At 33.1% G+C, this 13910-nt stretch overlaps 1 protein-coding gene across 1 annotated transcript in view; it reads left to right on the top strand.

The window, feature by feature from the left end:
- LOC129224695 (probable malonyl-CoA-acyl carrier protein transacylase, mitochondrial) overlaps positions 1-13687 on the top strand; it is a 28419-nt gene extending 14732 nt beyond the window's left edge. The window contains exons 3-5 of the mRNA XM_054859242.1: positions 1613-1700; positions 7785-8002; positions 13227-13687. Coding sequence (XP_054715217.1) covers positions 1613-1700; positions 7785-8002; positions 13227-13622 — 702 coding nt within the window. The 3' untranslated portion in view covers positions 13623-13687. The remainder of the gene's footprint in view (positions 1-1612; positions 1701-7784; positions 8003-13226) is intronic.
- Positions 13688-13910: the final 223 nt, after the last annotated feature.

Here is a 13910-nt window from a genome sequence, read left to right as displayed (position 1 = left end):
GATAATTTATCCTTACTATTTGCTTTAACATTAGAAACAATTAACTTAATCAACTCTCTGACATATACTTCTACTAATAGTTCCAGTTTTCCGAAACGTTCTTTCAAAGCTGAAACAGCTTTATCATAATTCTCGGAAGTAACTGGATAATTTTCAATAAACTCTCTCGCTCGAGAACCGAATTTTATACACTGAATTAAATAGGCAAATTTGTCACTCTCATACAAATCAGGGTCACTGTGAATTTTTTCAAATTGGGACCAGAACGGCAACCAATTTATAAATTCCCCGTCAAACTTTTTTAATTCAATTTTCGGAAGTCTATATTGTTTAATCCTATTCAAGGAAATGTCAGCACTATCGGCTGACCTCGATTCTAATTTAACTTGTTCAGGATTTTGAAATTTCTCATTTACTTGCCGAAACAAAGTTATGAATTCATCAGAATACATTTCACACTGTTCTATTTCTTTATTAACATCTTCCTCTAAAGTATTCTCATCAGAAACCAACAAATCAAGAATTTGATTATCAAGTGTTTTAAGTTCTAACTGTACGTTTGTTAACTTAGTAATTTTATCTCATACTACATCTGAGGAAAATTCTTCCTCACTTAACTCTACTTTTACGACATTCGCAGTTTTCGTAAAAGAAGTTCTTAAACCAGTACGTTTAACCCTCAATGCTTTTAATTTTAAAGTTTCCATTTTTAGCATTCAAAGTTACGTTAATTTGCAAAACAATGCCGACATTACAGAATTACAAACTATTACAATTGCTAAAAATTTACTTTAAGAAACTTGAAAATTCCGAACATTTATCAAAATGCAAAAGTATCGGAAAACATCGACAAATACTTAAACACTTCTAAAAATACCTCAAAATTCCTATAATCCTCGTCGCGGACGCCACTACTTGATGGGAGACTCCTCGATTTCATTCTGACCATATTTTTATCTGTGAGATTGAACACATAGGTACAAGAACTAACTCAAACTATCTACATACGAACTTTATTGATGTCTGCCATCCACACTACAACGCGCAGAGTTGCGCTTCCAGTGAAACAAAAAAGCAGTCGACTACCTGTCAACAGAAGGTATTATTTTATCTGGCGTCACCTGCCAGATAAATTTCTTTACATCAAAATTTACATAAATGACGATAAATAAAGAATTGAATAATTAAAAATAGAAAACAGTTCAAAGCTCTTTTGTGATCAGTTTCACAACATGAGGAGAATGCTGTACTCCCACATCTCCCCTCAGTTACACCATCCCTGCTATAAATTTCTCCTGGGCAGAAGCAGACTGGATCCCCCAAGAGGGAGCTAACCAAGACTCCTAAAGGGCAAAAAAAAAAAAAAAAGAAACAAAGGCACACAAGTTTGAGGGCGATGGGCGGGCAAGGCGATCCGCCCCTGCTCCTTGGAAGTCCTTTTCTCAGTTAGCCAATGCTTCTCTGATACCACTTCGGAACAGTTAATTTGCTTTTTATGCTTCGTAATGTGCTTTAATTCTTTGATGTTAAAACTTATGTTACAACTACTGCATTGCAATGCTTTTGAAAGTCACAAAATATGAATTAAGTTAATTAATCATCCATTTTCTAGATGATAGATAATTGTGTTGCAACTGCTGGATTCAGTGTTGGTGAATATTCTGCATTGGTGTTTGCTGGTGCTTTGGAATTTGCAGATGGTTGGTATCTTGATATCAATGAATTAATGTTTTTTTTCAAATAGGATATTCTTTCTTGAATTTAAGATCTTCTTTGTTTCAGTAACTATGTCTTACTTTCAGTTTTTATGGCATGAAACCCAATTTTCTTCATATATTTTAATTTTTCTTCAGATAAGAATGGTAAACTGCAAAATACTCCCCCCCCCCCTCTGGCTAACATTTTTTTTTTACTGTCATTACAGTTTAATGTTATTTGAACTAAATGTTTTAAAACTTGGTTGTGTTTCGTAGTAATTTGTTCTTCAAATATTCCTTTAATATTTCTTACTTAGCATTTTTACTATTTATGTTTTAAAGTTTACTGTGTGTGTGTGTGTCATATATTATACTCATTCATACACAGAACTGAACAAAGAAGCTTTTGAAGGTAAATTTTAGAATCTTCTCATAAAGTAAGAAAGATAAATTTAATACATGTTTTAGAAAATGCTACTATTTTGTGCCTTTTTAAATAGAAGACCAAAATGCCAAGCTTATATTAGGTTTTCTATTTTTGCAGATTGTTTATTATAAAGAACAATATCTAGAGTCACAATTTGAGCTAAGACATATTATTAATCTATGTGATGCATGGCTGTTGCAGGCTCTTCGTTATTGGGGGGGGGGGATGATTGACGCAATGCAGAACAATCACCAAGGGGTTATACCCCCCCCCCCCCCATTTTTTTTGAAAACGGGAACTTTTAATTTAGTGATGTAAAAAGAAAAGGGAAGCCTCCCATCTCAAAAATAAAAATAATAAAATAATGAATATAAGTAAGAATTAAATAAATACCTGTGTGCTGAAAAGTAAAAGAAGATAAACCAAAGTTCATAGGCACAAATTTTAAGGAAACAGCAAGCACGTATTTCGGAGTTACAAGAAACCCTTTTTCTATCTTAAAGAAGGGAGTTTATGGATAGCTCATTTTTATTGTCGTGTTTGTTCATCAACATGATTTCTATATATATTATCTGTGAAATTTTATCAGAATTAAGCTAAAAAAGTTTTAGCAATGAAAATCGATAAAAACGGGTTTTTTGTATGTTTTGTAGGAACAATATTAATTAAAGAGAATTTTTCTTTTAGAAAATTAAATCTACTTTTGTTAGTAAAAATAATTTTTTGAAAATTCTCACAAGCAAAATTTATTATAAAGGTTTTTTTTTTCTATTGATGTTCCCATTCGGGAACGTTGACGTTCAAAAGGCTAAAAATAAGGTAAAAACCGTCTAAAATAAGCGTATTCTTAAAGTTTAAATGAGATAACTGAAAATAAAAAGTTAGTCTCTAAATGAGAATCTAATTCCGTTAAAAGCGAAACAAACAAACATAGGTGAAATTTTTTCCCCCTGGATAAAATAGTTGAGCGCATCAAGAAAAAATACTAGTAAAAAAGCAATGAAGTAACAATATTTTCACTTTTTATTTTCAAGGGAGAATAGCTCGACTTATTTCACAAGCAGCAGTTTTAAATTTCCAAAAAAAAAAAACTTACTTCTAGATAACGGACCTCCCCTCCTCCCTCCTCTGGTATTTTGCAGTGCAAAATACCAGGCATTGCCCTAAAATGCAAAGAAATTCCGAGAGTCGACTGAACATCGAACACAAAATTGAATATCCATTTGATCAGTGATCGTAAATATATTAAGATAATAGTGGTATAAAAATATCAGTAACTTCATTGTTAATTTATAACAGCAGAGTTATTATTTTTGATATATTTTGCACGAAAATATTATAATATTTTTTATTTTTTTCTTTAACTTACTTTTTTCGTTTTGCATTTACTTATAACAGGGTTGATTGTGTTCCGGTATTTTACCGAATTTCCGGTATTTTCGGGCGTATTTCCGGTATTTTTATGTCCGAAAATACCAGAATTATGTTTGTTTTTTTTTGGTTATGCTGTTGTCTTCATACCTCCGCAATTTTTTAAAATTATATAATACTCATCAAATATACCTGCAAAATATACCTGCAAGAGCCTTAAGATGGACACCTATCCCTTAAGATGGACAAATGTCATGATAATTTGTATAACACCACCCCAAAAGTAATTTTGTAACCCATTAAAAACTTAATCAAATGTACACACAATATTTTGACTCAGAACTATATAATACTTTGGCAAAGGTGCACTTAAGTAATAGGGGCCAAAGATTACCCCTCCCCCCACCCCCGTTCTCGCTTTGAAACTTTCAGGTATTTTTTGATGAACTCACAAACACCCCTGTTATAAACAGTAAAAATAACATGAATAGAAAAATGTATTTTTTTGAATCGGTTTTTATCTTTGAAAGAAAAGGAAGAACAAATTGATTCATTTCTTCATTTCTAGAAGGATAATGACAAAATAAGCGGTACTATTCAATTTTCAAAGATATAAATGTATAATTAACAGTGAACGTGAATTCACACACTGACATATAATACACCCAAAAACCTTTTCCTTTAAAATAACAAATTAAATCAAAACTTTATATCTTTCACTTTTCTTTTATAGTCTTATATCAATGTTCATTTTGTAAATGAATTTAATTATCTAGAGATAAAATATTTAGGTTTTAGATCAAAATTAGTTACTACTAAAGTAAATAATTATTAGTAAAACTAAAAGTTAAAAATTCAGCTTATTTTTACGTTTTTATAATTCTTTGGCTATTTTATTATTAATAATCTTGATCAATGACAGAATTGAGTAAATTTTATCGCTACATCAATATATTTAAATAAATAAAACTGAAATTTTATACCAATAACAAAACAATAAAATATAACTAAAAGAAATTCTTTAAGAGTTCTCATTGCTGCGACATTTATCCCAGTAGATTTTAAAAACTGGTACGCTTCTTTTATTTTTGGAAGTTTCAAAGCTAGCAATGTTTCAAGAATGCAATATTTTGACTGCTTCATTTTGAAGCAACTAAAGTTGTTCGTATAATTATTAACTAAATATTTCTTGGGAACTTTCAAGTTAAATAGAATGTATTATCAATTATATTGCAGTTTCTGGTTCCAAGGGTTCAGCACACAAACTTTTTAACTAAATATTATTTTCCACTAGATTTTGCTGTATGGCACAGTTGTGTATAACTAAAAGGAGAATAATTTATAAAATAATAATTGTAAAAATGAATGTTCTCAACATAAATTTTTACAGGCTGAAGCGACTGAGTCACACCTCATGATTCGACCAGACCGGATGCTTCATTCAATCCCTTCTTTGTAGTGCAGAGAAGAAAAAAAAAACCCAAAATATTTGTGAACCATTTTAAATTTACCTTTAATTAGGAATTCCAACCAAACTTAGAGCTTTCAGTATTTATGCCAGTAACGCCTTCCTTCAGTAATGTACGCATTCATTTAAAAGCAAATTTTACTGATGTTTATAACAATAAAATTTTGAGCATTTTTGCTACAAGAAACAAGAAAAGTTTGGAATTTTAAGAACTTAAATTATTAATTTTTAGAGCATTTTAAGTCACTATTCTTGCAAGCCAAAAGATAATCAAAGAACGAAACTAAGGTATTTCTTCTATATTGGAGAGGGAGAGAAACCAGAATCCTCTCTTCAGTTGTCGTATAGCTTAGAAGTAATGTAATGTAATAGAAAAATATGGATAAAATATTTATGTTGTGAACTGTCAATAAATAGCAAAATACTTTTATTTTCATGTAGTCAAAAATTTATATTAACAATAGCGCAATATCGTTATTTTTGTCTGAAATGTTCTTCTATTAACTTAGCTCGTAGCAAGTTGATGAAACCTATGAAAAATAAAAATGAAATACCAAAAACTTTCTTATAAATATTCGCTTTTTCGACAAAGGTAGTTCATGTTTAGGCTAAGAGAAAACACAAGAAAAGAAAAAATATCTGATACCAATTCAAACTCTAGTGTCGATGGTGCTAAAAGGATCGAGGCCCCCCTTAAGGGGAACAGAAATTTTAGAGGTATTTTTCTAATGAGGGTGTCTTCAAATATTTTTTGAGAGAACCTCCAAGCTGAACATCGTAATGCCTTTTTCAACGAAAAAGAAAGAGAGTAGTACTTACCATAAAAGAAATAAAATTGGCCTTGAAGTTTTGGAGAAATTGAAAATGATGGTTAATTCGAATTACAGAATTTTTTTTTGTCCAAAGATTGCTGTTCAAACAGCTCCGTTTGGGTAGAAAATAACATATACTTTTTGCAGGGGACAGACTCGGCCTTCATCTCAATTCTAAGAAAACATTTTCTTCTAAGACCATGTGATCAAGGGAAGGAAACACGAAGTGAACCCCTACAAAGATCTATCACCCCCAGCGGAGTGGTCAGAAAGATGGTGGGGGGATTTGAATGGTGGATCATCGTTTTAATGAGAATTGTTAGTAGGAGGTGGGGAGTAATAAGATACAGGAAATAAGAAAAAGAAAAAGTAGAGGGCAAAAAAGGCAAGTAAACGGACAGTGACTTTCAGATGGTTCCTTAAATGTTATAGATAAGGCAGTTTTTGCTGGACTAGGGGTGTCATTTTCTGTTCGTTTTCTTGGTAGATCAGCAGCTCTATTTTGGTCCAAAATCTTTTCTTTTTTTCTGTCACAAATGAGTGAGATTGGAATCTTTTGTATGCACATTTGTTACTCTCAAATATTGAGGGGGACTTTTGACGAGTTCAAAATATTGAGGGGGAAGTGTGTCCCCTGTCCCTTGTGCCAACGACACCCGTGATGTGATGATCCTTAAATTCTTATGCATGCATTTTTAATGTTTAATAATTACACAGCAAAAGTTTTTATGACTAACTTGTCTTTTTATTTATTTATTTTGCGTAAATTGAAGGGTTTGGGGCAGAAATGTGACAAGCCACAAAGAGTGACTGTTTGATCAAAATTTTTGTTCCTCATAATTAAAATTGAAATAAACATGACAATGGATAATGCCATTTGGAGAAAAACATAACTGGTTTCAGTATTTCGGAATATAAAATGTATAATACTTTTGAAAAATTCTACAATTATTTTTTAAAACTTGGATATTAGCCTACTGAAAATTTTACATCATTCCGTTAATAAGAAATGCTTATAAGATGGTAACTATCACTAAATAACTAATATTTTGATAGTGGTACAGTCAAACCCCGATTTAACAAACCTCTATTTAACAAATTTCGCAGTTTAGTGAAATTTTCCTTTTTTCCCTAACTAAAATGAAGGCAAAAACTCCTATTTACTGAATAATAAACTCCAAAATAGCAAAGTATTTAACCGCCGAATTTTTTTTTTTTTTTATTAATTTGAGTTTTGAAATATTGGATTGTTTTCCAAATGTTAAATCCACATTGTCTGAAGCAGAAAAAGACTTTTCTCGGAATCAACAGTTTTTAATGGGCAAGGGCAAGGGGGCAACCAACGAAGTGATTCTGATGCAGAAAGCAGTAGTGAAACTCCCATTAAAAACTTACTTGTTAAAGTGCTTTACGCGGCCTGGAAACTATATCTCATGCAGCAGGCTGCAAAAGAAAGTTTTCTTCTCTCCATAAAGTCGAAAGAGGGCTATTTCGAGTCAAGTATCAAGGAAATTGTCAAACATCTATTACTCAGTAATTTAAAATTTCAAATTAACTAGCGTGTAATAAGTTGTGGAATGCTGAATAAAAAGTAACACTCTCTAATTACGGATATTTTTGTGCAGTTGCTTATTATGAGTTTTAGGTAAGGTAAATAATTTTTTTTTTCAATTTTTTTCCCACCTCGATATTACGGATAATCCCGATTGAAGGAATAAAAGTTTCGGTCCCGGTGAATTTGTTTAATCGGGGTCCAACTGTATAAAATAAAATGATTTTTAAATATTACATAAAGCTTTAGTTTCAAAATTAAGTCTAAAAATTCTCCACATATGTTATTAGACATTAATATTGCTATTTTTAAAACGCTTTTGCATTGCTTTTAAAGATTAAATAAAATGTTTTACATATCAGTCTTGCTTTTTTCATTACTAAGTATTCTGCATTAGAAACTTTTAATTACTTGTTTGCCATCACATAAATTTCAAATTATTCATCTTTTCTTTTAGCTGTGCGAATTTTGAAAATACGTGGTGAAGCAATGCAGGCTGCCTCTGATTTACAACCCAGTGGCATGATGACGGTCTTCCTCTCGCCTTCATCCAAAATAAAAATGGCATGTGCTTCTGCTAGGAAATGGTGTGAAGAGCAAGGCATTATGGATCCTGAATGTAGAGTTGCTATTTATTTATTTCCAGATTGTAAAGTAATTTCTGGCCACATGGAAGTGAGTATACACAAAACATGAAAGTAAAAACTTAAGTTTATTTAAGAAATGCAACTTTAAAAGGTTTTATTGGAAAAATGCTTTTACTTTCTTGGAAAGGGGAAGCTTAGCAGATTAGAACGTGTCCCAGGCTCAACTTTTTAAGAACTAAAACTACATCTAGTCTGACAAACAGAAATTTCTCTGCTACTTACTTTCATAAAATAAGATGTATAAAAAACTCTTCTTCATGGCATAGATCTGTCTCTTGCAGTGAACAAGCAGTGCTCAACTTTGGACCAAATAATATATATCAGAGAATATGTTAGAAAATACTTGAGTGTTGGCTGAATCATTTATTGTTTAGAATTTTAGATCAAAGTTTATTGGTTGCAGCATGCAACTTTTTATATGTGATCTGAAATGCTTTTATGGTTTTTCAAAAACATATCTTATATCAAACTTTAAGTGGGTTAACCATGTAGTCAGTAGCCTGGTATGTCTTTACTTACTGGTCCGAAAGACTAGTATTATTTTTTAAAGTTTTCTAACCTTGCTTTCTAATTACCTAAATGATACACTGCTCGACACTGAAAATGCAACACCAAGAAGGAGTGGTCAGAAAGTGATGAAATTTGGAAAAAAAGACAGAGACAGCAAGGAATAATAAATGATCGTAATTTCAAAATGCTAGGCAGAATACAGAGCGAGAACGGCGTCGGCTCAGTAAGATGTAGGACTACCGCGGACAGCGATACACGAAGAAACATCTAGGCATAGAGTCAATAAAGATGTGAATGGTGTTCACAGGGACGGCTCTCCATTCCCTTTTAACCATTTGCCACAGTTAGTCCTCTGAATGAGGCAGGGACAGAGTCTGCAAACAGCGTCCAATAACATCCCACACATGTTCGATTGGTGACAGGTCAGGACAGTATGGTGGCCAGGGAAGCATCTGTGTATCTTGGAGAGCATGTCTGCAGATTCGAGCATTGTGTGGTCGGGAGTTATCCTGCTGAAAAATTGCATTAGGTAGCCCTTGAAGGTAAGGGATTGCAATCGGCTGCAGCATCCAAGTATCATTGGGCCGTCATAGTGCCCTGAATAAGAACTAGAGGTGATATGGAATAGTACGCGATTGCGCCTCAAACCATTATGCCACGTTGTCGCGCAGTGGGACGTTCCACAGTTACTGCCGGATTAGATCTGTCTCCTTTGTCGACGCCACACATGTATGAGGCGACTATTACTGGATAAACGGAATCGGTTTTCATCTGAGAACACAACACTTCGCCATTCTGTCATCCACGCCGCTCTAGTCCAGCACCATACTAAACGTTGCTGGCTATGTTGTGGGGTCAATGGCAGTCTTCTTAGCGGACGCCGTGATTGCAGACTATGTGCGACTAAACGACGGGAAATGGTTCTGGTTGACACGGGAACATTCAGGGTATCTTGCACCTGCTGCAGAATCGAGGAACAAGTGACTTGTAGGTCTGCTACAGCTTGTCGGTGGATACATCGATCCACGGGTTCTGACGTCACTCTGGCTGCCCCTGCACCCCTCAATCTTGCCACATTTCATTGTTCCAACCATCTTCGGCACAGCCGATGCACCGTGCTCGCATCCATGTGGGTATCAGCTGCGATTTGATGTACGGATCAACCTCCCCTTCTCAGTTCGATCACCATACCCCTCGTAAAATTGTCTATCTGCTGGAAGTGCCTGCGTTGACGTCGGCCTGGCATCCTCTCGTGTTACACGTATCCTCCAAGACAAAAACAAAATTTCTTCCATAATTCTCCAGTAAGAAATAAAGACACGAATATTGCCCATTCTGCAAGTTCCTTCCCTTATATCTTACTTCACGTGCGTCGGAGAGCTGCGCATTTCACATCATTTACATAACTCAGTGATGTATGTCTACTCTAAAACTTTCATAAATTTCTGAACACTTCTTCTTGGTGTTGCATTTTCAATGTCGAGCAGTGTATATCTGCTGATGGTTTTCAAACATAAATGAATCTTCAAATATAAATTTTTTAATCATTAATTTGATCTTTGATTACAGCTTTTTAAAAACTTTTTCTACTTGAAATTAAATTTCTTAACATCAATTTGCTCCAAGCTTAGGAGTTACTTCATGATTAGAGAGAGTCACAACTTGGAGACATGTTAAGCATTAGTGATTATTTTGAGAGTTAGAAGCGTGTCTGTGAAATATAAAAGCAAAGTTTTTTCATATTGAAAAGCAAGATTATATATTTTTAGTAAAGAACATTTATCTCATCTAAAAAATTCTACATAAGCCTTTTTACACTTTCCTTTTTATTAGTCACCAAACCAAAAAGTGTGCAAACTTGTTGAACTGAAGTTGAACTATTAATGCATTTTTGGCCCCATGCCTTGCACACAGGGGTCAGAGTGTTGATTTCAAAAATTTTAGAGCAACAAATATCAAGTTTTTTTTAAACTTAAATGTAATTTAAAAGCTTGATTTTCATAGTGGATGATAAAATATTTGAACTTTAATCCTGAGAACTACAACAGAATGCATTCAATCTTTTATTCTTTAACACAGTGACACATAATGAAGTAGAAACATATACCACATACCAAGATCCAGAACATTTTGAAGGAGGGGGCGATTATCTTTTAATCTTTACTTCTTGGAACTTCAGTTTCTAAACTTTTTCGGAAGAGTACTGGACACCATCGCTTACTCTAACATGATTAAAGGTGTCCTACAGTTGTGTTTCTTTCAAAAAATATTCACTGAGAGCCCTCAAACCTATCTCAAATATCATCTAACATCGTCTAAAATTGAGGTTTTGGAACTTCAAATTCAAAAAAAATTCTGTAGAAAGTTCCGGTCCCTGGACTCGAGTAAAAAGAGATGAACTAAGATTTCATTTTCAAATCTTGAATTTCAGGGAAAAGTTCTCTTTCTCTATATTTCATCGAAGATGATGTAAAATTGCGTTTGACTGCAAAAGTTACAAAGTATCAATGAAACAAACAGCATATTGAACATGTGTTTTGGTTAAATGCATCCCCTTCCCCAGAAGAAAAGCAACAGCAGCATAGATTTTTCTCTCTTTCTTTTTGATAGAAAATTTCTTAGGGTCTATGGTTCTATGAAGTTAGTTTTATCGTAAAATATAGGCATATTACCATAAAAAGTTCTATTTTCCGGTTGAATTATATTTTTCTGTACAAGTAGGGAATAAAATAATGAAAATTTTAGGAATTTTAGATCAATTCCTACCCCTGCTTGCACAACAACAGCAAGAGAAGGAAAAGAGAAATTCAGTCAAGTGAAAATGTTCATCCTAGTTTTGTGATGCAATAAAAAGTTAAAGTAACTTGTTTTAATGCATTTAAAACAAAAGTATTATGGCTGTTATTGTTTGAAATAATGTGCTCTTTTTAAGCACTTTTATTATACTTGGCTTGATTGTCACTGAGAAATCTGAGGCCTGGTTTTGCTTATATCTCAGCAATTAGACCACTTAGAGACTTCACACTTCGGGATTTCACTAAATGATTTGCTTTATATAAAGGTGCAACTTAGCGCTGAAAAATTAAAGTTCTAAAATAAAATTATTTTGGTTAGGATGGAAAACAGCAAAGTTCATGTAATTTGCCCATTAAATATTTACATATAAAACCCATTGTTACAAATTTTGTTGCCTTGCAACAGTAATGTTAATAGTAATCATAATGAAAAGTTTGAATTAAGGCTTCTCTGAAGCAAGCACGAAATGTATTCAAAAAAATTGCTCCCGTAGGATTTGTATCCTCAACTAGGCCAATAATCGATAACGGGGCTAAGTAAAGAGACATATTAGGATCTTTATCTCAAGTAACTTGCATGTTGTGAACCATAAATTAGTTTGAGAAACCTTTAATATTTAAATGGACCACAGCTCAGCGTAAACGTAGTCTGGAAAAAAATGAAGATAAACCTTGAAAACAAGAAATATTTTATTTCTTTGTTGATCACCATTTCTGTCTAGAGGCAACCACTTTATATTGACTTTGGAAAGAGATAAAAAATAGAAAGTGTTTATAGTCTAAAATTATTATTTTAATCAGGATAGGCAAAACTAGAGACACACCAGTCCAGCGCAAACATCGCCTTTAAAAAATGAAAAATAACAGAATTTCTTTAAAAATACTAAGCACTTTTCATAACGCACTCAAAAGAACAAAATAACTTTTCTGAGTCGGAAAGGACATTTTAAGTATTCCTGTAGTTTTCAATTATTCCAAGAAAATGACCCCGCACATAGAGAAAAGTGAGGCTCAAGTCATGTAGAGAATTTCTTATCATTACCGAGCTTCCAATCCTTAATTTCAGTGTTGAAACATGCATATTTTTCTGGGAAAGTTTGGTTCGAAATGACTTGAGCCGCACTTTTCTTCATTTGCGGAGTCATTTTCTTGGAACAATTGAAAACTACAGGAATACTTAAAATGTCCTTTCCGATATCAGAAAAATTATTTTGTTCTTTTGAGTGCGTTATGAAAAGTACTTAGTATTTTTTAAGAAATTCTGTTATTAAATAAGAAAGAGATGATGATTACACACCAATTTCAACCTGTAGCACAAAAATGCTTAAGATAGTATTATGTTATTATTTTAGTAATTTGTAGTATTAAACAGGGCTGCGGAGTCGGAGTCTGGCCGATTTTGTGGTAAAGGAGTCAGAGTCGGTAGTTGAAGATTTAAAACTCCAAGAGTCAGAGTCGGGCATTTTCCCTCTAAGTCCTCAACTCTGCCAGTGCTTGTGCTGTCAAAGTCACGCTGATTTTGAGGTAAATAAGTAGTAGGAGAAAAGCACCGAGAGAGAGGGAAATCCTCATTTTCCCTACGACTTCACAGCCATGGTTTTCTGTATGATGGAAATATTTGGTTCATTCTCATGTCTTGTCATTATCTTAAAATATTTTAAGTCTTGTTAACATAATCTGTACCTTCCCAGAAGAAGGCATAGTTACGGTATCTAATGGCAAGTTTTCAAATATCTGAATACCACAACATTCCAAAAGTTCCATTAAAATGTCAAAATTCTACCAAATAAAATAAATCAGGTCGCCAAAAACAACTAAAAGCCAAGTAATCATGTTACGGTAACTCAGTCCAGAATGGTTGTAAATGAGTAGTCTTTTTTCTGATACTTTAAGTTTTTGTTTGTTGAGGTTTATTTTGGTCAATTTAACTTTTGTTTTTCCCCTTAGGCATTGCAGTATATAGAAACAAATGCAGCGAAATTTGCCATTAGGAAAATGAAGTACATACCTGTGAGTGGAGCTTTTCATTCATCTTTAATGTTTCCTGCAAAAAAAGTTTTGGAAAAAGCTTTAAAGACAATTTCTTTCGAGGTACCCATGATTCCAGTACATGCCAATTATGACGGAAAACCCTATACAACTCCAGAGAGTATACGAGAAAAATTAGCAAAACAGCTTTGCTCTCCCGTAGCTTGGGAGCAGACTATGCACATAATATTCGAAAGAGATAAAGGTAAAGGAATGCCCAATACTGTTGAATGTGGACCAGGAACTTCAATGAAGACTATTTTACGAAATAATAACAGGGAAGCATATAAATCTTGTACAAATGTAATAGCCTAGTATGTATAGTTTTGAACTGAAAAGTTTTTGTGGAAACAATCAATTTTCTTTGTAAATAGACTCTTTTAATAAAAGTATTGCAACTTTGAACCTGAAAAATATAATTTTTGAAGTGCAAAATAGACCTTTTTATCAGACAAAATCCAAGTAACATCTGGTCCGAATTGGTTTAGATAATTAAAGTTCTTCCGTACATTTAAATTTTATGTATGTTCTGACTCTCAAGATATATTAATATGAGGTTCACAATCAGGTTTGGAGTTTTTTTTTTTAACACTTTGAATTTAA

The sequence above is a fragment of the Uloborus diversus genome, chromosome 6 (assembly GCF_026930045.1).
Source record: "Uloborus diversus isolate 005 chromosome 6, Udiv.v.3.1, whole genome shotgun sequence".
NCBI classification, from domain to species: Eukaryota; Metazoa; Arthropoda; class Arachnida; order Araneae; family Uloboridae; genus Uloborus; species Uloborus diversus.
This window is presented reverse-complemented; position numbering and strand designations above follow the sequence as displayed.